This window comes from Cucumis sativus, chromosome 1 (assembly GCF_000004075.3).
Source record: "Cucumis sativus cultivar 9930 chromosome 1, Cucumber_9930_V3, whole genome shotgun sequence".
Taxonomy (NCBI): domain Eukaryota; kingdom Viridiplantae; phylum Streptophyta; class Magnoliopsida; order Cucurbitales; family Cucurbitaceae; genus Cucumis; species Cucumis sativus.
This window is the reverse complement of record NC_026655.2, coordinates 2,033,836-2,060,716: the sequence shown is the minus strand read 5'-3', so window position 1 is coordinate 2,060,716 and position 26,881 is coordinate 2,033,836. Positions and strand designations below refer to the sequence as shown.

The 26,881-nt window shown below is 31.1% G+C and overlaps 3 protein-coding genes and 1 non-coding gene across 4 annotated transcripts; 2 read left to right on the top strand and 2 right to left on the bottom strand.

Annotated features, from left to right (window-relative positions):
* Positions 1–3,393: 3,393 nt before the first annotated feature.
* Positions 3,394–3,555, bottom strand: LOC116401830. Its single transcript, XR_004214235.1, has one exon. It is a non-coding gene; the product is annotated as a U1 spliceosomal RNA (small nuclear RNA).
* Positions 3,556–4,039: 484 nt separating this feature from the next.
* On the bottom strand, positions 4,040–6,181 carry LOC101220579. Its single transcript, XM_004138281.3, has 2 exons — positions 5,569–6,181; positions 4,040–5,306 (listed from the first exon to the last, which is right to left on the bottom strand). Exon 2 carries the CDS (start codon positions 5,299–5,301, stop codon positions 4,381–4,383), a length of 921 nt encoding a protein of 306 aa, XP_004138329.1. The 5' UTR covers positions 5,302–5,306; positions 5,569–6,181; the 3' UTR covers positions 4,040–4,380.
* A 904-nt stretch (positions 6,182–7,085) lies between these two features.
* Positions 7,086–12,060, top strand: LOC101212458. Its single transcript, XM_004138166.3, has 6 exons — positions 7,086–7,598; positions 8,606–8,706; positions 8,880–8,977; positions 9,512–9,750; positions 10,250–10,302; positions 11,540–12,060. Exons 1-6 carry the CDS (start codon positions 7,211–7,213, stop codon positions 11,558–11,560), a joined length of 900 nt encoding a protein of 299 aa, XP_004138214.1. The 5' UTR covers positions 7,086–7,210; the 3' UTR covers positions 11,561–12,060.
* A 10,201-nt stretch (positions 12,061–22,261) lies between these two features.
* Positions 22,262–26,448, top strand: LOC101212213 (rhamnogalacturonan I rhamnosyltransferase 1). Its single transcript, XM_004138165.3, has 8 exons — positions 22,262–23,306; positions 23,618–23,685; positions 23,815–23,903; positions 24,061–24,226; positions 24,398–24,687; positions 24,773–24,977; positions 25,070–25,227; positions 25,589–26,448. The coding sequence occupies exons 1-8, from the start codon at positions 22,982–22,984 to the stop codon at positions 25,833–25,835; spliced, it is 1,548 nt and encodes a 515-aa protein (XP_004138213.1). The 5' UTR covers positions 22,262–22,981; the 3' UTR covers positions 25,836–26,448.
* Positions 26,449–26,881: the final 433 nt, after the last annotated feature.

Below are 26,881 nucleotides of genomic sequence, written 5' to 3'. Positions count from 1 at the left end.
AAAAAAAGTGGAATTAAATAAGAGGGAAAATTGTACAAATAGTACAAATACTAAAGTACCAAAAAATCACATTCGTGAGAAAGGAAACAAAGGGAAAAATATTTTTAAAAAGTACTTAAATCAGAAGTTAGGATTTCCTATACATCCAAACCTATTCTTTTCGTCCGACTTTTTTCAAAAAAACCGAATCGACTATAGTATTTTAGTAAATGTCCGGACCAATTTTAACCATAAAGAATTACAAATTGACCGATAAAAACCAAACCTTTCGTTATCTCTGATCGTTTTGGAACGGTCGACTCAATTTTTCAGTCTATTATACTCGTCAATTCATGCTCTATATTTTGAAAAATTAAGCCAATATATTCAATATGGTATACTCTTCTAACAACCTTCTAACGATATTGAACATTGTGTTTAAGTGCTTCATTTCAAATAATATTGAATTTCAAAATTGTTTTAAAAACTCACACACATATATATATATATATATAAAAGAATTAAGAATTGTCGTTGCTATATGTAGTTCATTTGAATCCAAAAATGTCTCAATCACTATCACATCGTTTATAACATCATTTACAAAACTAGTTTTATACTCGCATTAATTAGTTTATATTACACGTTGTTATGTGTCGATGTACAATTATAATTTTAATTCAAAAATACGTACGACCTTTGATATTTTCATTTACAAAACAAATTTGAAGACAGTAAAAAAAAGATGGTAATTAGTGGTAATGGAAAGGGTTTAAAAGTGTATTTTGTGGGAAGTGAACATAGAGAAATGGACAAAAGAGTAAGATGGGGGTATGAATAATAATAATAATAATAATAATGCACATAAAATTGTGTGTATGTATATGTCTTTGTCTAATTGTTAATAGGGAAACAAATTTGGTCCCAAAGAGAAATGAAAGAAATGAAAGCCACTTAATGAGAACCCCATCTCTTTTTTTTTTTCTTTTTTCTTTTTTCTTTTTCTCTTTTACTATCTATTTGTTATATATCAATAATTCTATTTAACTAAAACCCACTTTTTTTTTGTCTTCATTTTCCTCAATCATTTTGCAAAATCATAGAGGGTTTTTTTAAAAAAAAATAAAAATAAAAATAATTGTTAATTTCATATATAGATTTTTTTAAAAATTTTGTGTGTTTAATTGTATTAAGTTGAGATTTGGGATTTGTATCCAATTTAATAATTAAATAAAATTGGGATAGCAAAATAAATTATCACTTTATGTTTTTTAGAGATAATAATTGAAATTGGGGTTTTTTTAAAAAAAAATATAACAAAATATTTAAAACAATTTTAAAAACGAAAGAAAAAACCCACAACCCACCATGAAAAATATAAAAAATGTGTCGGTCAACACTCGATCAATTTGGCATTCGCGTGTATAATATATTTGATACGTTGTCTTGTACGTTTAAATTTGGGTGTTTTTTTTTTTAGATTTTGCTTCTTTTTTTTTCTAGGTGGCTGTTTTGATGTAATATCGTTTAGATTTCATCATTTAAATTTCTAAATCTAAACGACTTTTTTAAAAGAATTTTTTGTATATAATTTACACAAATGTTCAAAATCTAAACATAGTTTGGTTTTTTCAAGATCTTTTATATTTTGTACAGAATCTTGAACAACAAAATAATAGTTTAAAAGAAAATTTGCAAAGAAGGAAGAAAAAAAGACGATAAAAAGGGAAAAAACTGCATAAGAAAATGATGGAAAAAGATAACAAACTTGAATTATTTTAAAAAAAAAGTCAATTTTATGGATTTTTTATTTCGGTAGATGAACTATAAATATTTTGGTTATATTTGTAAAAAAATTATTTTAGTTATTTGATCTCAAAATAATAAATTTAGATTTCATTATTTTAGTGGCTATATTTTACTTTCATCAAACTCAAATCATATATTTGAATACTTGATTTTGTGAAATCATAAAATACGATATGTTCTTAAATTAAATTTAATCGAAAATACTTATATTTAAAATTAGTTTTAAAGAAATAAAAATTAAAAAGAAAAAAGAAAAAAAAGGAGAAATGGCATAGAAATGTAGAGAAGAATTATTTGGTAATGGACACAATGGAATGAGTTGGAATCGCAATTATGGCTAACTCATTTGTCTCCGGGAACCCAAATAACCGAACTTATAAATATTTTTTTTTTTTTCTTTATGCAAAATCAACAAATACACAAAATACATTATATTAATTATTAATCAAAAGCTTACTTTTTGTAATAAGTAAAATTATGGTGAAGGTCTAAACAAAGTATATGAACCACAACTTTGACAGCATGCATGATAGATTAAATAATCGAATAGACCAATTAAGATTGATCCAACCAAATATAAACGGTAAGAGAAAATGATGAATTTGGTCAATGTCGATTTGAAAAAAATTGAAACCAACAACATTTAATCAAATGTCAAAGATTTAGATCGATCAACCATTAATTAATATGTACTCATTTATGGTTGAGATCAATTTAAGTGTTTACTAATTAAATCATCCATCGTCCATTTCAATGGCAGTTTGGTCTAAAAATCAATTCCAACTTACCGGTGCTCACCCCTAGTTTTTCCATAATCATAATATAAACCATAAATATAGTAACAATAGGAATAAATGTGTAAAAATTCTTATATTTTTTCGTAAATGAATAACAACTCAACACAATTATAACCATAATCCAACCCACAACAGTGACGTAAGTTTTCTTCAAACACAATAAGATTGATGACCTTCTACTCGTCAATTAGATCAATTAGATTGTACCTTTTGTTTACAAATTTGAACAAAGAAGGTAAGTGTAGAATAGAGGGGGGTAAAAACGTAATTTGAAGGGAATAGAAAAGGTCACCGTCAGGTCGGCTTAGCATTGAATAAAATGAGTGCATTATGCACATGCAAACCCCAAGCATTTCCCACCCAATTCCCATCTTTGAATCCAAATCAATTAATTATATATACACACACACATATATATATATATGTATCATTTTAGATATTTTCTTTTTCTGTTTTAGATATTAAACCAAATTTTATCCATTCCCTTTCCCCTTTCTTCTATTTTCTTAATTAATTAATTAATTACATTTCTTTTATTTTCTTTTTTTTATGGGTCTCTTTCCATTTATTAAAGTCTTCCTCACCTCTCTCAATCTCACTTCTCCCTTTACCTAAAACAAATGTTTCCTTATTATTCAATTGAATGCTTATATTTTTCGAATAAATATACAACAAATTGGGTAAGACTTCAATTATGCGTTGAAAAGAAAGGCTACGCTTAACTTATTTTGAATGTACGTTTTTATATTATTGGGCCTATCTAAGGCCCAAATGAGTTCATGGGCCAATAATTAATAATCGCAATTAGAGAGGGGCCGCGCGAACGCAGGCCCCCCACAGGAACAAATAACGACGTAGGCTCTGCCACGCGGGCAGACCTTAAGTGGGCAAGCCTCCAAAGTGCAATGGAGGTCACCAACTTAGGACATAGGCCTCAATGATCACCCATTCACCCCGTCCAGGTAAGTATGTTTCATAGTTCTTACTATCTTCTATTTTATACTCCCACTCCCGCGCTTATTTTTTTGAACTTTTTCGATGTGGGATTCACCCACTCAAACAAACGTGTGTTTGTATAGATTTGAAGTTTTTGAAGATTTGAAAGTTGAAGGTAAAAAGATAGATGGTCATATTGTTTGCAAATAGTTTAACTAAAATATAGTTAAAATTCTATTGAGATTATCATTTAAAAAATCAATGAGGGTTGATGATATATGTTCTAATAAATGGTGAATGATTTAAACCATCATTTCAAACAAGTACTCAGTTCCAAAGAAATCAATATCGACCAAAACTTCAAACAAGTACTCAATTTGAAAAAATCAAATGTTCACCCAAACTTCGACATGAGCAAGCAGAGGAAAGTTGCAAGTTCACATGAAGATATAAGGCTTTCTTACGCATAAATTTTAGTAGAAAATCCATTTTTTTTCCCTTCCATTTCAAGTAGTTGGTTTCAAGCCCAAATTGGTTTTAGTGTTCAAACTGAAAAAGAATGATACTCAGCATACAGGAACATTGCTAGTTTTAACTCAATAGCAGTAAGTAGTAACACCAACCAAATGAAGAACACAAGTATCTCATCTTCATCTCATGGTTCTTAAAACACATTTTGTCTTCAAAACGAAGTCACCAAATTTACTGCCAAAAAGGAAGTTCTGGTGTTTTCAGACATGTAACCAACACAAAACATGTTAGAGGTATATGTACATCCATGGCCACATCCTGCACAAGCAAAAAGATAAAATTGTAAACGGGCGCTGATGATTCTCTGCGCATTTCGCTTTCTAACCTTTCAGACAGCTGCTTCTTCTTCTTCTTCCTCCTCTCCTCCTTCTCTTAACTGTCGGATTGCATTATACAACTTCCTCCGAGTCCCGACAGAGAATACACCGATCTCTTTAAGATCTTCAATGGTCAGCAATGGCAAAGCTTCCTCATCCACCTCATGCATCTCAAACACACCAGCATACTTGCCAAATCCAACCCCCTCCAACCATCTACTAACAACATTAGTACCATCGTCTTCTAATCTCATCTTAACCAGCATGTTACCAGATTTATGCCGAGCCTTCTCACTAGTGAATCGTGCAGCGTTGTTTAACTCACGCTCTTGACGCGTTGGTTGATCAATGCCGCATTCCTCTTTACTAGTGGTTGGTGTCTGATGATCAGAGGAATCACCAAAACCATTAGCAGAATTACCTGTCCCTTCACATTCTTTCTCATCCATTGAGTAGCCATCCGAGCTATGTTTTGAACTCCAACTACCAGGAAGAATGGCATAGCCAACATTTTTACTACGTCCCCGACGCTTCTTATCTCTACATTTCCTAGTCACATCACTAAACTTCAGTCTAGGTTTGGTCACATCAATTAACTCAGTTGAAATCGGACATTCCAAAGGCAAATCTGAAGAATTGGGGTTATTTTTGTTCTCTTCATGAAGCTGCAACTCTGTTGAAATTTGTGGTGAGACACCCAGTTCAGAGACTGTAAGCTTGGGAGATGATGGCTCCAATTCTCCAAAAACAATGGGGTTGTCTTCATTTTCCACAGTTTGATCTAATTCATGTTTCCATTCCTTATGAGCTAACTTTTCTCTAGTGCTATGAGAAAACCCACAAGCCCAAGCTGCAGATATGTCCCCAATTTCCCCTAGCCTAACATTTGGACGCCTTTGTCTCTTAGAGCTCATCACATTCATAACCAACATGATTCCTAAAAAACCAGAGAACAAAACCTTAAAAAAAAAAAAAACCCTAATTCACATAGGAACTAAAATTGAGCCTCACTTCCACTTAGATTCACATTTCACACTACACCAGCACTCAAAAGGAACACACTAGATAGAATCCCAACAATGTGAAATGGGTAATATGCAAAAAGAAATAGAATCAAAACGAAACATTCCCAATCCGCGATGAAACGAAAAACCCAGAAATAGTTTGAATCGAAAAGGAAAAAAATAGAAGAATCAAACCTTAAATCGCAGAAGAAGTTCCACCACAGAGTGAAAAAACTGAGTGTGCTCCTTCAGTCCCAACACCGAGGATCCTGGATTTCTTTCAACAAAAGCTCGTTGAATTGGATTAACAAGACTTAGCGCTGTACGGGAACTGGTACGAATTCAATTCAAGGGACAAAATCGAAAGAGAAACAAATCAATGAGATGGGAAAACAAAGAAGAAAGATCCAATTCAGAAGTGGGTTTTGGGTAGTTTTGCTGTTTCTCTGGGATTATAAGACGGATTCAAGAATGGGAAAAAAAGGGGTGACTTGAAATCGAAAGATTTTCAATTGGGTCAATGCGAATGATGAGGTATATGGTTGTGTGAAGTGGGGTGCGGTGTAAGAAGGGCGTGGCGAGATGTGGTTGGAGAAAATGGAAGGTTACAGAGAGAAAAAGGAAGAATCGTTAACAGAGGATGGAATTTTGGGGGGGACAAGACAAAGAGGAAAGAGATTTTTAAAGAGGAAACAGTGGGGAAAGGGTGGAATTGGAGAATAATTGGAAGAAAAGAGGAGGAAGAAGGGAAGAAGGGAAGAAGAGGGATTGTCGTGGAAGGTTCTTGAAACTCCCAATGGATAACTATGAGAATAACATTGGCTTTTCATATCTTTTGAAAACAAAAGCTACAGCACATGGGATAACACTAAAAACACTTTCCCCCTTCAATTTTCCTTTTTTCTATTGTTTAGCCTTAAATTTTATCATAATCAACCTCTTAACTCCCCTAATTATATTTATTTATAAATCTCCATCATCAAGTTTAGAAAATATAAATAATACTTTCATTTATACTTATCCAAACCTAGAATGATATACTAAAAACTATACATATTAAAAGTTTTTTTTTTCTATACACAAAATTGTTTTATTAAAAGGTTGGTCAAATTTTAAATCTCCTTAAGTAACTATTTGATTTTTAAAAAAATTAACCTTACAAACACCATTTTTATTTTTTTTAAAAAAATCAAACCAACATTTTAACATATCATATTCTATACAACATATACAAAGTATATAGTACATAATATGTCAACCGTAAAACAAAATCCTAAGTATGTATGCACTAGTGTTGATTGAAATCTATATTATAAAGCATGTTGTCATGTCGTTAGATTCATATAGCCTGAAGTTTTGTCCGTCCTTGTCAACATATGATGCCTTTTTGGTCCAACGTATTTCAATTACTACAAGTTAGTGAAGCTTTATCATTATCTTTAAATTATAATGTCGATTTTAGCATTTTGATCATAATCACTTAAACACGTTGCAAAGCCTTATTTGATCACGATCAAGGCTGTTTATTTTGTACTATATAGTATCTTATTTTATCGTTACTAATTTGTAACGGTAATAACAATGGTGACATATTGCAATAATAAATGTTATCAAATTAACCGAAAAAACCAAAAACAATATTATATACGGAAAAAACCAAAAATCTTGGCCACGTAATCAAAGATGAATACGTGGAGCATTGCCAAAATCGGAGAGCAGCCTGAAATCGTGTGCCTTCCCTCACCGGATTTTCTCTTTCCTCTATTCTCTCATCCCGTCGACGACGACGACGAGACGAAGGCGTTTCGTTGATTCAACGTTCAGGTTTGGGTCAGCTATGGATTTCTGGAACAAAGCTCGAAGTTTCGCAGAGGAAGCTGCGAAGCGCTCGCAGGAGCTAACTCTTGAAGCTGCGAGGCGTTCCCAAGAGCTCACCATCGGATCCTCTAGATTGTCTGATATCGTTTCTGAAACTGCTAAACGCTCCAAGGAATTCGCTACTGAGGCCTCCAAACGAGCTGATCAAATCAAAGCGGAAGCTGTTAAGCGAGCCGATCTCATCAAGCACTTGGTTGAGAGGACTCCGCCGTCTGGCGTCCTTGAGAAGAATGCTTCAGATGAAGAGACGCGGGAAGAGAATTTGCAGAGGTTTGGTATAAACGAAGAGCTGAGGGACTTCGTTAAAGGCATCACTATGAGTACATTTCGGGATTTTCCACTCGAAGGTAATTGATTTGATTGGTTGTTTCAAAGATTGAGGAAAATAGTTACATAGAAGTAGGAATCAGGATCTTCAAGCATTTAATCTCTAGAAGTGAATTTGTTAAACTTAACTGATTCGGTGATTTAATTTGAAGAACTACCTTAATTTGCACGAACCACCCCAATTCATTCATTGCTCAAAAACAGAATCCTGAAGCTCAATGCATTCAAGTATTCAAACCGAGTCTTTACAATATCAGAATCAAATATCGCCTCAAAATTTATCTGATGCAATAAACGGGATTGGTAGTTTGAAAGTTTGGAACGGTTATCTTAAACATCAGCAGTTTAAACATAAAAGAAAACGATCAAGTTTGTGTTGACGCACTCTTTCCTTTTGGTACTTCTAAAATATCATTCTTGGCGTGTTTTGGAATATTTGCGATGCAATTAGTTGAAATGTGTTTAACAGGATTAATATGGAGCTTTATGGTCAGTACCATTGCAATTATTTGAAGATAAATGGGGAACTGACCATTCCATTTGAATAGAGTAAAAAAACCATTCAATATCCAATAATTAAGTGTATAATATCCTTGTTTTAGCTGATATAAGTTGGCGGTTGGGTTTGACCTCTAGATTATTTAAAAATTTGGTTGGTGGAAGTATGTGTGGAGCAGGAATTGATATTGTTTCTCCAGAGTCCAGATTTTGCTTACTTCAACCCCATCAATATCTCTTGTTCATGAAATCAAATCCACCAGAATAGAAATCTTTTGCACAGTTGAACTTTTTTTTTTTTTGTAGAGAAGAAACCTATCATTGAAAAAAAAATGAAACTAGAGGTGACATCGAGCACCTACAGGTGATTACAGAAGAGATTTACAATTGGAAACTAAGCGAGGAAGATCAAAACTAAGCATTCTCGGGAGATGTTGTTACGAACATAGGATTACAACTTCCAGATGTTAAACGCTTTCTCTCCCTCCAAGACCTTATTTCTAAAACTGGTTCGTTTCCCTTTGTGTAGATGATTCAGAAATGTCCAATGTCCCCACAGTCTCAAATATCAGTCAGGATCTAACTGAGTGGCAGGCGAAGCATGCAAGTCTTGTTCTTTTAACTGTCAAGGTACTATTACCAATAAACCTGGCACCGGTGAAGATGACAGTAGCTTTCTCTACCAACTGTAGAGGAGGCTTGGTTTTAAAGTTCCTTTGTGTTGTATATAAATCAAGAGATGTTCATACATGCCATGTTACAATGTTTATGCTTTTAACCTTCATTTTAATTTAATGTGGCAGGAAATTTCTAAGTTACGATATGAATTATGTCCACGCATTATGAAAGAGAGAAAATTCTGGAGGATTTACTTTTTACTGGTGAACAGACACATTACACCGTAAGTTTAAGTCTTGAGTTTGAGCCTTGACTTTGGCTTTAAACTTTGAATGTTGATTGTAAGAATCATTACGGCTTCTAGATTTGTGTTGCTTGTCGATTGTTTCAAAGGAACAAGGTAATAAACCATACTTCTATTGGATTGAAGACTAAAGAATTTTGAGAAAATAGTTACTTTTCTAGATTGGAATACAAGATGGTCATCGGAATAGCAGCTTCCGTCTTTACTAGTCCCAATTCTTAATATTTCATTCTCCATCTAGTTTTTTTAGCCTCCTCCAGGGGGATGAATTCTCTTTGTATTACATGTACTATTTTACTGATCTACTGTAGAAAAATTATCTGAATCTCTGAAATATTTTTCAGACAACTCATTTTAGTTTTCCCCAACCTCTTTGCTTTACTGAATTCTGTATTGAATAAGTTGATGATAAACGAACATGCAATGTCCTAATCTTCACCCCTTTATTTTCTTAATTATTTTCATTGACGAAGTATCAAAATTTTCTTGTTCTATATTCTCTTACTTCTTCAGTTATGAGAAAAAGTACATGGAGGGCGTCATGCTGAAATCAGATAAACCAGTTGAAGATGGAATGATGGAACCTATTGAAGCTGAAATAACATCTGCATCAACTGGAATGATGGAACCTGTTAAAGCTGAAATAACATCTACATCTCAGGAGAAGAAAACTGCTCCAATCTCCTCATCAAGTGACCAAGACTTGGATGTATTTCTTCTCGGGGATCTTGGAGACAGTGATGAAGGTCCAGGTATGGTGCAACAATTTGTTGATGTCTGCTCTGTACTAATGATTTCTGCGAAAACATGCCTCCATAAAATCTTTAAAATCTTTAGAGTTTAAACAAAAATCTGTTTTTTTGACGCTATTGATTTTGGCTATTCATAATTGTTAATGATATTGACAACACTATAACACATGAACTATGTCAAATTGTTGTTGTCAAGATGATGTTGTATTGGCAATTGGCATATATCTTTTTAAATCGTACTGAAGCTTTTTATAAGGCAGAACAACCAATTGATCACATCATTATCTGAAAGGAACACACTATAGAAATTTGATTATTTTTCTTGAAAACAAATGATTTGATGGAGCAGCTATCATTTGTCACTTTCATGGTTTCAAACATTATTTGGCGCAATTATTAACAATGTGCATAGAATATGTACAGTCCATTTATATAATTGCTGTTAATGTCATTTTGTCATTTGAGGTTGGTGCCACTGATCTTCTTCCTGGTTTTTCAGATGATGGAGATGACGGCTTTGATGACGATTTTGACAAAATGGTTGACACTTCGGTAAGTAGAATTTATCATTTGCTTTACGTCCCCATTTTCATGTTTGACTAATCTTTTGTGCCTGGCATCCCAAGATTTTTCATCGAAGTCTCTTATGAATTTTGTGTGACTATGTTCCCGAGTTTTTGTGGTAAAGTGAACTTAGGAACCCCTACTAAGACTTCGACCATAATTTTGTGTGAATAACTCGGGTAGAGTCAATTAATTGTCTATGTGAAAATAGTACAGATTTGCATAAACTAGTCCAGGCACTTACAAATATAAAAAGAAAAAAGAAAAATAAATGAATACCCAAATCTTTAGCTGCCTAATTCCTGTACCTCAGTTCATTCCAACCTTATAGACTTAGTTTGCGTCAATGTAATTTGCTAGTGCTGGAAATCAAAATCTGAAAATGTTTAGTTTACTTTTCTTGTTATCAACCTATCGTGTACGTATTTACTTGGTGTTGAATTTTGTCTTAAACTCATACGAGGAAGAGAGAAATTATAGATGACGGTATACTTGGCTTTCATCCATTTAAAATCCTCTTCTACGCTCCTGGTTGTGGGGGTCGGCTGATGTCAAATAAAACACAAACAAGAGTCCTGTATTAAAAAAATAAAGTTATATTCTTAAAGAATCAACGACAGTCATATGTCAAAAGCCCCTTGAAAGACCATCAAACCTGATTAGTTTATTCTTTGATTCTCGATTATTCGAGGTCACTCATCAGTGACAGATTTTGAATACCTATCTCAATAATTCCTAAATTCTTAGACTCTTGGTTGCACAACTCCAAATTTCTTGCAAGTCAATTAATTTTTATTTTTTTTAAAAAACCCAACTTAAGGGTGTTGTTTGAGACGTTGAATTAAGTTCCAAAATCTGGAGTTAATAAATTGGAGTTAGGAAGTCCATGTTTGAGGTGTTATTTAATATGGAGTTAGGAAACACTAGAGAGAGAAAGTGGGAAAGATGTCCTACGGTAAATGTGCAAACTTCACATTTAAAAGTTGATGAAGTTGATATATTTAACACGGCTTATGAAGTCATTGGGCCAAATATGGCTGGAAGAAACAACATCTTTTAGTCATTCATAAGCAATTTAGAAAAAAAACGTGCTAACACACTCCAAATCCACTTTCTATGGGCTGCTGTACTTTGGTGGTAGTGGAATTCAAAATCTGATTACATTATTCAGTGTGTTTATCGTGCACCTACCTATTTCATAATTAAACTTGCCTTAAACCTACAGGATGACGAGAAAGACAAATAGTAGGAGAGGAGACAGGTGCAGGAGTGTTTTCACATCGAATCGTTGTCTTCTCATCCTTTTGAACTCGTCTTTTCCCATTCTTGGTGTTGGTGACAGGGTTCGGTTCGGTGGGCTAAATAATGATCCAATTAAAACCCATTTGAAGTTCTATCACTTCACTTGACCCAGCTTTAATGCTTATGCATTTCAACTTGTGGTGGAGAAAGAGTATCTTATGTTCATTATTACCCCCCCTTCTCTTAGGGAGGGTTCCTATGTACAAAAGACCTATATTCTTGGAACTTAAGAGTTGATTTTGTATAGGACTCATCACTTCAACTATTCACATTTTTGTCCTTTGTAGCCCTCTTGATTCCAAACTTTTAGTTCTGTGTATATTTGGTCCTTAATCTTTCGTTGTCGAAATTCTTAAATTTGTATTGATTTGGTCAATAAACTTTAGGAACGCTTGATTTGTTTCTAGACTTTTGATTTTATATCCATTTGGTGATTTGGCTCGATCTTCGCCCTTCATCGGCATATTATGCTTTACTTGATGATTTGTTGGTTTCTTTTAAGTTTTTCTTTTAAATAGGTTTCTTAAGTTCTTTGTTGTTTGTCTTTTGGGTTTTCTGCTCTATGTCTGTCTAATAGGTCTCTGGATTGTGAATTTTTTAAAAAATATTGGATCTGCTAGTAACCAAAAATTGAAAATTTAGGGATCAAATTTGGATACAAAATGGAAAGTTTAAGAGTTTAAGAGTTTATTAGACAGTTTTGTAGGGTTAGCAACCATTAAACACACAGACATTTATTATAGGTTCGGAAGATTCAAGTCCTTCTCAACTTTATGTTATTTATATAATATATATATAATTAAAATGATACAAATATCAATAACTTGTTCGATGGTAAAATTGTCGATCAACACCTTCAGATTCAGGTTTATTGCATTCTTTTTTTCATATTATTGTTCTAAGCCCTATTCAAACTTCACGGTTTGAATAAAAACAAATATTTGTTTCCATCATGACATGAAGGTGAGAATCACATTATACGTAAGAAATTTAAGATTGAAGCAAACTCTCTCGTATGATATTTAATATCATTGCATATGATATAATATCAAATTCTTAATCTAATAGGAAATCAATTTAAGTAACCTTTTCTTTTCTCCCAACGTATTCTTAACGTTCTAATTCTAACCACGAGTTGAAACTATAGGAAAAACATATAACACAAATATACGTATACCTACCTGTTCATGTCCTCATCACTTTTATTATCATCTAAAATGTCAGTACAATTTTTTTCATGCAATTATTGTATTTATGAAGTTGTGCTCAACTACACTAATCACTTTTAAAAAAATCATTCCTATTCAAGTGCACTATGGATTAATAATGATTATATTGGTAAATAGAGTAGTCATGAGATTTAAAGATTATAGTTGAAGTGATTTAGAAAAAAGAAAAAGAAAACCATTAGCTTCACTCCATTTTAGCCTTTCTTACAAGTGTAAAATTGGACCAATTTAATACTCACTTTGCCTTGATTTTACATTTGAAAGTGAAAAAAAAAAAGTGATTCTTTGTCATAGTGTTGAGAGCACTTCTTATTCAAAATTATTTTGTTTGAAAAGTGACTTCAAAAAAAGTGTTTTAAAATAAAAATAAAATCCAAATCACTCAAAGTGCTTTACACTTGTAGACTACTTTTTGGTTCTAATGCTTAATATAAAAGCACTTTGAAAAATAATTTCAAAAGTTTTAAATTAAGGATTATATTTATTTGTAAACCTATTTAATTTTTAAAAAAATTAACTTTATCAACCCTAATTCTACCAAAATAATTAGTTTTAGAAAAATATAGTTTTTTTTTCATTTTTTAAATTTTGACTATAAATTTATTTTTAAAATTTGACTAAGAAATCAACCACAAAACGGTACGAAATTTAAAAATATGCTTAATTTTTAGAATAAAAAATCAAATAATCACTCAATTATACAACCTAAGTTATAAGATAGACGTATAATGTAGTAACCCATTGTTTTTCATTAATAAACACGATATGTATTATGATTATTTTATGTTTACAAACGTTATCAATTTTTCCTTTGGTAAATTGTAAAAATCATTCGTGAAGTATTGTGAGACATTTGCAATTATACCTTAAAATTTTCAATCGTAAAAACTAAGCTCTTAAACTTATACAAGAGTAAATTTGGACTCTCAAACGACTTTAAGTATGATGATTCAATTTTAACGCTCGTATAGATTTGAGAATTTAAATTTTACAAATAAACAATCTTAAGGTATAACTACAACCATCGTTGTCGACGGATTTATTTATTTTTTTGCTTAACAAGTCGTTGGAAAGTAGGGTTTGAAGTGAGGGGTAGGTGGATGATAAGGGTTGGTTGTAGAATCCAAATATGTATTTATAAGGCAACAAACAAACAATGCCATCCAATCATTTTGTTGACTACTCCCCAATTGATCCCTTTGGCTATGCCATTGGCAATGCCATTGGCAATGGACATGGACCATCCAACCACTCTTCTTCTTTCATTATTCAACTTTGTGACAACTTATCCACCATCTCTTTCTTTCCTATACATTATTATTATTATTATCATTCACTCTATTTTCATACCTTTGTCTTCTAGGGTTTTGGAATCCCTTTTTAGGGACATACTAACCCCCCTCCTCCATTACTCGTCGAACTTATATTTTATGACGGTTGATTTATGTTCGTTTTCACCTCTATTTGGTATTAATACATTCACTCTATTTTTAAATTAGAAAAGAAAAAAGTACGTGTCAATTCCATCTAAAGTCAATCGGGATATTCCTTCAATATAAATTCATTTACATCTTAAGGTTTTCTTTGTTTTGCTTACCCGATGATAGCTAATAAGTTGCCTCTTCAAGTTAAAAATCTTTTTTTTTTCTCTCTAGAGATGATTTGGATCATCCTCATTTAATTAAAAGATTAATATTTTCGTGTAGTTCATACATCAATATATACTTTTGTTTTTCGAGAATCAAACTTTGCACATCATAGAGGAGTTATAGAGAAGATACGTGACATGTTTACGTAAGATTATTATTATTACTTATCTCCAAATATTTTAAAAATCTTACGAAAAACAAAGTTCGGATATCAAATAATTTTCACTTCCTTTATTAATTTCCTTTTAATGTATATTGAGTATTAGAACGATATAATGTCGATTCGACGCCGACAACTTACTAAATTATTATCAATCAATTTAAACATATCATGATTAATGTCATGGGTAACTCGTGCAAATTTTGACGGGATGTTTATTTGTTGGTGACCATAAAAAATGATTTATTAATATGAATTTGAAAAAAAAATCCACAAAAAATGAAACAATATATTTAAATTAAAGCCACCAATGTAGAATTAATGGTTATGTCAACTATGTGTTAGCAAGAAACTTGAAGAATGGGTATTGTTGAACATGTCAACTTCCTTCTAATTGGTTTATTATTTTATGAAATGATTGCTAATTATTCACATTATGTCACTAATTAATTATAATAACACCACTAATTATTTTTTTTCCCAACTTTATATATTTTTTATGTGTATTACATCATATATTAAACAAACTTTCTGCCAATTTTAATGTATAGTTTTATGATAAATCATTTCAATTAAACATTAGCTTAATAATAGAGCGTCTACCCAAAAGTTGTTAGTTATTATTATTATTGAAAGACTCCCACATATATATATCAAAATAAAATAAGAAACAATAAACAAAAATCTTAAAATTTTGAGAAGTTGTAACTTTTAATCCATAGTTTTTAATATGTTTTTTTTTTTTAATTGAAAGCTTTAAAAAAATATTATAATTATTTAATAAATTTGGATAAAAATTACCCTTGATTGAAAATTATTTTAACATACTTTTTATTTATTTATTACACGTCATTCTCTTAATTTTCTCACTAATCCACCTCTACGATAAAGTTTATTGTAAAAAAGAAAAAGTAAATATTTAATTATTTTAATGGATTAAGAAAAACAAAAACAAAAACTTGATCATTTCATAAAGAAAAATTGTTTCAATTGCTATTGAATTTCATATATTTCTATCATTATATGATGATAACTATTAGGAAAATTTCCACCTTCTAAATGAGTCTCTTAATGTGGAATTTCACTTTTCAAAAACCAATAATTAATTAAAAAACAATAAATGTTTATAATATTAAAATTAAAATCAAAGTCTTCTCAAATATTATATTCCATTTGAAATCATCAAAGTCTAAAATGAAATTATCATTTTTTATAAACATACTTAATGTGGTAAAAATAATCTAAACCAACAATTTATTATATCAAAATTTAACGTTTTACTTATCTAATAATTTTGTTCGAGACAAAGTGTTTCTCATCGTAAAATTTAGTATCTAATCCAATTTATAATATTTTTCATTAATTATACGTTCTGTGATTAAAAATACTTCACTAATCATTACAAATTATAAAATACATAAATCAAGTTTGTTATTTCGTAAGTGTATACAAAATCATGAGTCCAACTATTTAAGTCAGATTTAGATGAACAACAACCATGTTTCCTTTAATTTGACATTTCTATCGTTGATTATTTTAATTATCATTTAGGTTGTACTCGAGTTGACAATAAAAATTATATATATAGTATTTAAATGTAATATAAAATTGGGTATTATTATATCTAATTTTTAATCAACTTTGTATATATCTTTAACTTTATTTGATGTTATGTTCATATTTTCTTTTTAATTTATAAATTTCAAATAAAGGTTGGAGTTGGTAATTTACTATTTGAAGATGTAAATATATGTTTATGAGGTTAAATGTATTTTACTTTCAAAGTTGTCTTAAGCCTTCTTTTGTAAAAACTATAATCAATAATATTAAATGAAATTATAAAAGGTAAAATCTCACTAATATTAATCTTTCCATCACTATATGATAAGAAAAAAAGTCAAAATCAATGGTTTGTAAGCTTATTTAACTTAAGAAAAATAAAGGTATAAGAGCCAATGGAAAATTAATAAATGACAAATAATTGAAAAATTGTTAGAAAATAAAATAGTAAACACACTAACAAAAAATAAGAAAATGTTGAATATAAAATAACAAAAAAGATAATAGATAGTAAATAGAGTAACAAATTAGAGGTTTTGAAATAATGTTGACTGTAGCTGATTAGGTAATACAAACAATATTTACGGTAGCAAAACGTGGTTATTATAGCCATATGATTGTTTTTGTCTCATACACATCCTTTAGGCTTTTTAAAATGAAGTCTATCAAATGTCTCGTACCTTAAAGAAAAAACTAAAGTCATATTCTTAAAAAAATTTAAAAAGAAAGCAAGTTATTTTAAGAGGAGCGGTTATAAAATATAAGAAAAAAAATTCAAATGAATTACAGATAATGGGATGAAAATACGCATAATTTGAACACGAGAAGGGCACACGGTGAATGTAAGAATAAATTCACACAACTATTTATGCAAAATCTAGAGATTAATAAAATGTTTTGAAGTTAGGGTTTATAGTGCAATGTTTTTAAATTAAAATGAATTGATGATAATAATTTTTAAAAAATAACAATAATAAAAGACAAAACTAAAATAAATAATATTTGCATAAAAACATTGGTATGTATGAGAAGTCCATATCAAATCTCCATCATAAAGCAAATATTTGTGGGGGAAAAATCAATCTTTCAATTTCTCAAATGTAATTGGCTCTCTTCCGTCACTTTACCCTCATAAAAGGCAAACTTCTAAGACGGGGAACAATGAGAGATAATAGACAATAGACAATGAAAGACATCGAGAGAAATATTAAATTGTCAATTTAGTCTTAAAGTTTAACAAACTGTTTGAAAAGTTGAAATGTAATTAAAAGTTATTGGAAATCAGAGAGGGGTTGGAAAATGTAAGTGATCAAAAGATAATGAAAATTTCAATATGAGCTTAGTTCAACTGGTATCTGTATGTTTCTATGTGGACAACTTATCATAACTCAACTTATATACGCAAGTGTAATGACTACAAGGTTTGCTTTCAAATCATTTCATCTCCTGCAACACAAATCAAGTATTTAATCACAATAATTAAACAAAAATATTCTAGAGCCTTCTTTTCTTTATCATAATTACCGATTCTTTTTTTTTTAACAATACTTGTTTTTGTTTAATTTATGTCCTTTAAAGTCAATATTATTATAAGAAAAATGGTAAAAAATATTTAAAAAGGAAAAACCTAAGTTATCTACACTTCAAAAAAAAGAAAAAGAACAGTAATAAATTTTTTAATAAAATGAAAACTATTTTCCAAAATATATATATATATATATATATATATATATATATATATATATATATATAATTAGGCACGTGATGTCACGCGCGAGAAATGATCACGTGAGGTACACCACGGCCCTAAAAGACGCTGAACCACTCTTTAACCACAACGTGGACGTGGGACCCACTTTTCCGATAACACACGCGAATCTAGCGAGCGTGTTGGCCACTCCCTTTCCTCTTTGGCTGACGCGTAAGGTGGGCCCAGGCTCCTCCAAGTAGGACATCTCTTTCAATCGAACTAGTTCCACGTCCTCTTGTGGGTCCATTTTCAACTCATACGATTCTCACACCTGGACACACACATCCATCCACGGTTTAGAACCCATGGAGAAGGTGAAATATAAAAACTAAGAAAAAAACGACCGTTGCAGTTTGTGGCATTCCGTGAAGACGTCGCAACCGACGATTTAACGGAGTTTAACGGCGAAAGTTAATTCGAAATAATGCCAGCTGTCACTAAATCTCATTCAAAACCACGGTTTATCGCCAAAATATCCTTACTCACATATTTCCCTAATTTTTTTTTTTACAATATTAGTTTCTTTTTTTTCATTATTGTTTCCTAAGATTTGTTTCTCTTTTTTTATTTTTAAAGATATCTTTCAAGTTTGCTTTTTTTTTTTTCCCTTTAATTTGACAATCTTTCGTTTTCTTTTATTTCTTTCTTCTTTTTTAATACACCTTTTTCATTTTGAGATTTAAAAATATGAAAATTATAAAAAATAGAACCCTTCACAAAATATTTTAAATTAAAAAATAATAATAATATGTTTTGTTCTATAAAATGTAAATAATTTATCAAATTTTTTCTATTTTAAAAAAACGCCTTTAAAATATAACAATTATTCTTTTGTATTATATTTAAATTCTCTCGATCAAATTGATTGACGTTTCATCTCCTAATTACTTATATATTTTTTTATGTTCTTTTAACTTATTTCCTATGGTAATCTATTTTTCTTTATTAAATACTTAAATCTAAAATAAAATTTCTTAAAAATTTTCAAAATGCATCAAACAAAAACAAATCAATCAATAAGTTGTTTATAAATTTAATTTTTAAAAGTGAAAAATTAAATGGTTTATGAATTAGTGCATAAATTTCTTTTTAAGACTAAATTTGAATTATGTGATCTAAATGACATTTTGTATATTTGTTGCGTTCTCAATTTTTGAAATTTAAAAATCATCACTGCATAAATAAAACAAAATTAAATTTTACAAATCATCTCTTCCAAACTTTGGAATTTGTTTTAATTATGTTAGAAAGATTTCATTCTTTTCATAAAAATTCGAATTTTAAAAAAAATATTATTTGAGTTATTTTTTTCATTTTAAGGACTCGTGAGATGACTTGCGTGTAGAAATTTGAAAACGTGCATATCACTATTGCAACATGATACAAACTAGTTAACCAGCAATATGTAAAAGTTGATTAAGTAAATGAGATGAATATACAGCTAACCATCAACATGTAAAAGTTGATTTTGTAAATGAGATGAATAAATATGATAGTAGCGATCTTTTTCTTTTATAGATTTGTAAAGAGTACCATATAAACATTCTAAAATTTATACGTTAATGTTTAATTGGTAACGTAAACAATATGGTTATCAAGCAGTGTTCAAGTAAATTACTTGTTCTTTTTTTTTTTCCCTAACGATGGTAAAGGTGCTCGGTTTTCCAAAAGCTTCTTTTCATTTTAATGGTCTTTTTGTTTCATCTTATATTTATCCCTCTAAACTTTTCATCTAAATATAATATTTATTTCTCTTTCTCAAATTTTTATTGTTAAAATATCATTTTAGTTTTATATTTTGAGTTTATTTAATTTTAGTCTATATTTTTAATTGTCTAAATTTAGTTATCGTTTTAGTTTACATATTCAAAATTTATAGTAAAAAATATAGATACATTTTTTAAAACATAAAAAAAAAATTATTTAAAAAATATAACAAAACACAAAAATATTTACACTATGAAACAATTTCGAAAACAAAAAAAGTCTATATACCATTATAAAAAATACAAAAAACGACTCGTGATTAATTAACATCCAGCTGCATGCGTAATATATGTGGTAAGTCATCGTTTTTTTTTATACAATATCCGAACGATTTTTTTTTCACAATATTGAACAACCAAATAACTGTTTGAAAAAAATTGCACAATAAAAAAAGAAAAGGACGATGCAAAGAAAAAAGAATTACATAATAAATAAGATAAAAATGAAGGACAAACCTTAAATGTTTTTTTTTTTTTTTAAATGGTCAGCTTAATCGACTTTTTGATTTTGTTACACCACCTTAAATATTTTTGTATTTTATTATATTTATAAAAATTAAAAATATATATTATTTGAGACTAAATTTAGGATGAGAGTACATATATTAAAATTAGGAAGAGAACAATTTGATGTTTAACCTAATTTTTTCTCTCCATAATATATCTTATAATTTTGTTGAATACATGGTTACGGTATTTATACTTTGAAAATCTATTCAATTTCAATTATCGTATTTTTCATACATTTGAAATTTAGTCGCTCACGTTTACACTAGTTTTCATCGAAATTGACTAAACAATAGTATTATTTTCCATCAAATAAAATAAAATACGATAATACATCTCAACACTTGTTCTAAAATACTAACTAATAATAAAAATAGTTTTTCAACAAAAAAAAATCTAAATTTAAGATTTACTAAATAAAAAGTCTAAATATTGCATATTTGAAAATACAAAAATCAAAATCGAACAAATTTGAAAGTTGAAATTGAAAATTGCTCCATTTTTCTAATATTTTAGTATATTTTTTTCTCTCTTTAACTTTGTCTCCTAAAATTCTAATAAATGTATTTCTAATTCTTCGAAAAGCTTTTCTTTTTACACTTTTTCTCACTACAAATTTTCTTTGATTTTTCTCAATTTATGTTTACATTAATTTCTCCAACATTATATTCATTTTCTACCTAACTTTACTCTCTCCAATTTTTTTTTTCTTATAACTTTTCTTTTTTCTTCCTTCTACATATTTTCCCACTAAAATAGTTAAATTACTAAAATAATTCAAAACCAAAATCAGCAAGAAACAAAAATTAAAAACTTAAATTGTTATTAATTAAATACGACATTAATTTTTTTAACTTTGATTAATTCACCGATGTGTTTTGAAAACGTTGCATCGTACGTCTATAAGATTTTACTAGATATAAAAAATTATATTTTATAGACAAAAGATCAAAACACAATAGATCAATGACTAAAATATTAGTAAATTTTTCTTTAAGTTATCGAGATTTAGATCCACACATGTGCAATTAAATGAGGAGTGGAAATTAAATCTTTAAGTTTTTCTTTTCTTTTCTTTTTGCCTTTTCCATTTAATATGTGAACGTAAAAGATTCCAACTTTAATTTCATCCTTAACGTAAAAAAAACAAGTCTAAATAAGTTGAATCATATTTAACTTGATCTTCGATCGTTTACGAAAGCTCATATTACTCTAACTCGTTAATTAAGGTCGATGAAGTTGACACAAAGCCTAACATTTCTCCCTTAATTATTATGCCTAATCCCTTAATCTTCTGAATTTAGGGACAATTTATTATCTGTTTTCTTACTTTTAAATTTAGAAAAATTAAAGATCATCACAATATTTCCCATTTTGGTCCATCAATTTAAATATGCATTTTTTTCCCTCTTTTGTAGACAAAGACAAAAACCTAAAACTTATCTAAATAAGAAATCAAATTTATTGATTTAAAACTAATTACTTCTAAAAGGTCAATATTAACAATATTAGCATACCATTCTTTTTTTTTTAGAAAAATAACCATATAACTTAAATTTGAAGGAAAGTAACTATTTATTTATTTTTTTATAGGTAAGATGAAATTAGGCAGTTGATAAATATTTCCAAATTTCACAGAAAACAAAAAAGAAAATGCAATATTAGGAATTTCCAATTATGAAAATTACAAAAAGAAAAAAGATTATATATTTATTTTATTAAATAGATTTAACCGAATTACCGGCGGAACATTGGTAAAATATCGCGATATATTGTCGGCGAATAGACAGCAGATTAAATGCACGCAAATCTAAGGGAGGGTACATTCACCCCACATAGCATACGGACCTTGATAATCAGCCGTCAAAAAGATGCCACGTGTACGAAAGGCCCGTTTGATCTACGACACGTCATGATAAGGTTTTTGATGAGGGTGGGTCCGGTTTTCTTGATGTTTAGCTGGCTTGCATTTATTGGTCTGTTTATTTAACCATGGGTGACTCTAAAACCCAACTCCCTCACCGTCACCCTCACCCGCGGGTTAACTTTCTTTGCGGTGTACGGCTTCTTTCTCTTTCTCTCTCCTCTGAGTTTTTTTTTTGGTTTGGAGTGCAGAATACACTCGGCCACGACTCTCTTGCTTATCAAACTCATTATCTTTCTTTTTCTTTTTTTTCTTTTCTTTTTCTCTCAGTCTCTCTCTTTCTTTTTATATCTGTATTTTTGCGGTTCTGTTGTTGTTGTTGTGACTTGCCGGCGGAGAGTGGAGGAGCTCAGGTGGGGGGCGGCATTTTTGTCGGCGGAAGAACCAATAACATTTCCGGGTTTAAATTTAGCTTCCCAATTGGGGAGATCTCATTTGAGAGACTTTAATTGATCTGGGGATTGGAGTAGGAGTTGGGTGAATTTAGATGCGGGTGGAGTCTTTGGTGAGTGGGGACTTTATTATGGTAATGTGTGAAGATTTTTGAAGTTTGGGTTTGATTTTTCTTCCAATTGGGGTGTTTTGAATTGATTAGATTGATGGGTTTTTGTTCTAGATGCATTTAGATTAAGACACTGGGATTGAATCAGGGAGTTAATTTGGGTATTTTGGTTTCTGGGTGTTGGATTTTCTGATCCGGCATTGATTAAACTCAGGGGAAATTTGGACGAACTGCTTAGCGGTGGATCTTGGATTAGGAGGGGAAATTGTAGTTGTTCTTTTGTTTATGTGTGTGTAAGATGCAAGGGGTGAGATCGAGATGTGTAGGATTGTGAGGAATAAGTGGACATTGAAGAGTTCTATGGTGATGGGATTAAAGGCATTGGGAGAGAGCAAAATTGAGAAGATGAAGAGTTCAATGGTGTCTCCGAGGTCGAAGATGAAGCTGTGGATGATCCGTGCAATGACTTCTATTTTGCTTTGGACTTGCATCGTGCAGTTGACTGCCTTGGGAGAGACGTGGGGGCCAAGGGTTTTGAAGGGTTGGCCATCTTGTTTCACTCAAGAATCTGCATCCGTGGATGCGTTTGGTATCCCCAATAAACCTGTTCCAGTTCCCCCAAAAATAGTTCTTCCTCCTAAGAGTAAGTTCTTCTATGGTGGATCATCATTGTGTTGCTGTATTTTAGGCCATGTTGTTGTGATTGGTCATTCAATGTTCAAAGGCAATTCAATCCTCTTGATGTTTATACTTGTGTTGACTTATTTCTTTTCCTTCTTCTCATTCCTTTGGTTTCTAATTTTTCTTTTGTTATCTTCTTTCTTTGTTCTTGTTTTCATTTTCTATTGATGGATAATCTTGTAGCATCTTCTTATTCATTTCCTCTTTCCTTACAGGTCTGTGGTTTCATTCTTATGCTGGGTTTTAATTCTGATTTTGTTCCTTTTTATGTAGGGGTTTATAAGAACAATGGTTATCTGATGGTCTCTTGCAATGGAGGACTCAATCAAATGAGAGCTGCAGTGAGTGGGAGCACATTTGTGCATTTTCTTTGATTGTGAATTGAGATGTTTAATTGTTTACCTTTTTCTTCCTCACGTTTATGCCCTATCACATTGGTGATTTTTTCTTCCCTGTTATATGCTTCACAGATTTGTGACATGGTTACAATTGCAAGGTATTTGAATGTGACACTTATTGTACCTGAACTAGATAAAACTTCCTTTTGGGCTGACCCCAGGTTCGTTGATTACTCATCTTAGTTATGGATTCTGCTATGCTTGCTAAGTTTCCATTTCTAGTTCAGCAGAAATACTAGTTTTGATCTTTTATCCCCTTGAATTTGGCCTATGAATATATTCTGTACCCAACATTCGAATTTTTCGATGGTGTTGCAGTGAGTTCCAGGACATATTTGATGTTGAGCATTTTATTACATCATTGAGAGATGAAGTGCGCATATTGAAGGAGTTGCCTCCCAGGCTCAAAAAGAGAGTGGAACAGGGAAGGATTTATTCCATGCCACCAATTAGTTGGTCTGATATATCTTACTACCATAATCAGGTCAGTTTTCTCTCCCCTACCTGCTCCTGATATTTGATACACCTTAGCTTCAAATTTGCAATTGGTTCGTCTTATATGATGATCTCATCACCTTGGCTTTTAATAAACCCTGGTTTTGGAATTTAGTTTCAATTAGTGAGTATTGACTATTGTTTGTCCCCTTCATTGTAGGTCCTTCCTCTTATTCAAAAACACAAAGTCGTGCATCTAAATAGAACTGATACTCGACTTGCCAACAATGGTCAACCTATGGAGATTCAGAAACTGCGCTGCCGGGTGAACTTTAGTGCTCTGAGGTTTACTTCCCAGATTGAGGAGTTGGGAAGAAAAGTTATAAAGCTCCTAAGGCAGAATGGTCCTGTTCTTGTTCTTCATCTCAGATATGAAATGGACATGTTAGCATTTTCTGGGTGCACTCAAGGTTGCAACGATGAAGAAGTTGAAGAGTTGACAAGAATGAGGTTAGTCTTCTCTTGAATGATGACCAATTGTGACATGAAGTGTAGATTTATTCTCACTAGTGCAAACTTATTATTCTATTGGTAGATATGCTTATCCCTGGTGGAAAGAAAAGGTAATAAATTCCGAGTTGAAGAGGAAAGATGGTTTGTGTCCGTTAACACCTGAGGAAACTGCACTTACTCTGAGGGCACTAGATATCGATCCTGATATCCAAATTTATATTGCTGCTGGAGAAATATACGGTGGCGACAGGAGAATGGCTGCACTTGCAAAGGCTTTTCCAAAATTGGTCAGTAGATATCGATATAAGACAAATCTCTTAAGCCCTGATAATAAATATTTTATTGTTGTGTCATGATGCCTTTTGGGTTGTTGAAACAGGTAAGAAAGGAGACTTTGTTGGAACCTTCAGAACTTAGTTTCTTCCAGAATCATTCATCTCAGATGTCAGCGTTAGATTATCTTGTTTCCTTGGAAAGTGATATATTTGTTCCTACATATGATGGAAACATGGCTAAAGTGGTTGAGGGTCACCGCAGGTACAATTTCTTAACGAGGTTCATTTATAAATTAGCTTGTTATAGCAATTTAATTCTACCACATCCTTAAGTTTAAAAACAGAAAGTGCCACTTTTATTTATTTTGCTGCATATCTGATGGTATCTTGCTTAACTTTCTGGCACTTTTAGGGAAAATAATTAAATGTATATCAACCTCGTAAAAGAATTGCAAATGTAGCCAAATTTATCACTGTAGACTCCTATGGCTGTGTATAAATTGTGCTATATCTACCAACACTTTGAATTTAAGTACTATATTTGCAAGCGTTCCTAAATTTGAGTATTGCTTTTAAAGGGTGTGGTCTGAACTAACTATCTGTTTACTTTTCTTCTTTTGTAGATTTCTTGGGTTTAAGAAAACAATCTTATTGGACAGAAAGGTACTTGTAGATCTGATAGATCAATACAACAGAGAATTGCTAAACTGGGATGAATTCTCAACTGCAGTGAAAGAAGCGCATGCAAATCGCTGGGGAAGCCCTACCAAGAGATTAGTCATCCCAGACAAACCTAAAGAAGAAGATTATTTCTACTCCAACCCTGAAGAATGTCTGCAATTTTCAAATGAAGGATTGAGTAGTACATGATTTACATAAATATGTGGAGTTTGTGATTACATTTCCACCATTGCTCTCTCAGCTCTAGATTTTATTACCAAAGAGATATTTAAAGTATAGAGTTTCCCCCCACGTGCATTCTGGAAACTATGAGAGGTCAACTTCAAAAGAATCCTTACAGAATCTGTGGAATCAGCTGGAAAACATGTTTAGTGTTAAAGCTATATGAAATTCCTGTATAGAAGAAGATGAAGAAGAAGAAGATAAGAAGAAGCTAGCCTGCCATTTGGAGAAGAAGAGAGCAGGTGAAGTTAGATTGTACACAGAAGAGGAGGCATATACGGACGCAGTTTCGTGCAACTACAATTCATGTAGGGGAAGGTTAATCCCCAAATCTTTCACTCTTTTATCCAATTTTTTTGTTTCTTTCTTTCTGATCAACCTTCAATCATGTGATTTCGATATGTTATGTCATGATATACAACAAATTACAGTATATTTTCACACTTAAACTTTTCTTCTTCCTTCCTTCCTGTTGTTCAACCTTCAGTTTGTTCATGGAAAGAGCAAGAGAATGTTCTTGACTTGTTGAGGGAAAGATGTTCTTTTAGCAAACAAAATAAAGCTCAATTCAACTAAATAAGAGTCAATTTTCTTCAATGGTAAAACTACCCAATTTGACCATTACAAATATAGAAATGAGTCAATTTGTAAATATTTATATTCAATTCTTGAAGTTTATAGCGATGGATAAATTTAGAATTAAACAGTGGGCTATGTCCTTGACCAGGAGGATTTCTTTATTAAACAAAGTGCTTTAGTTGGGAAGTGGTGTTGCATTTTTGTAGATGAGAAATGAATTGTAAATGCTGCTAGAAGTTGGTAAAACAGAGTGTGGGGGCAGTCCCAAAATTCCCTTAATAATATGTATTATTCTAAGAAAGTGATAGGAGAGAATGGAGGCTTTAATTGGTTAAAAAAACATATACTTTTTTGATTGGTTGGTTATTGCCCCAATTAGTCTTTTTTATTAAAAGAGAAGGCTTGGAATTTAGGGAAGTGGAAGAAACAGCCAA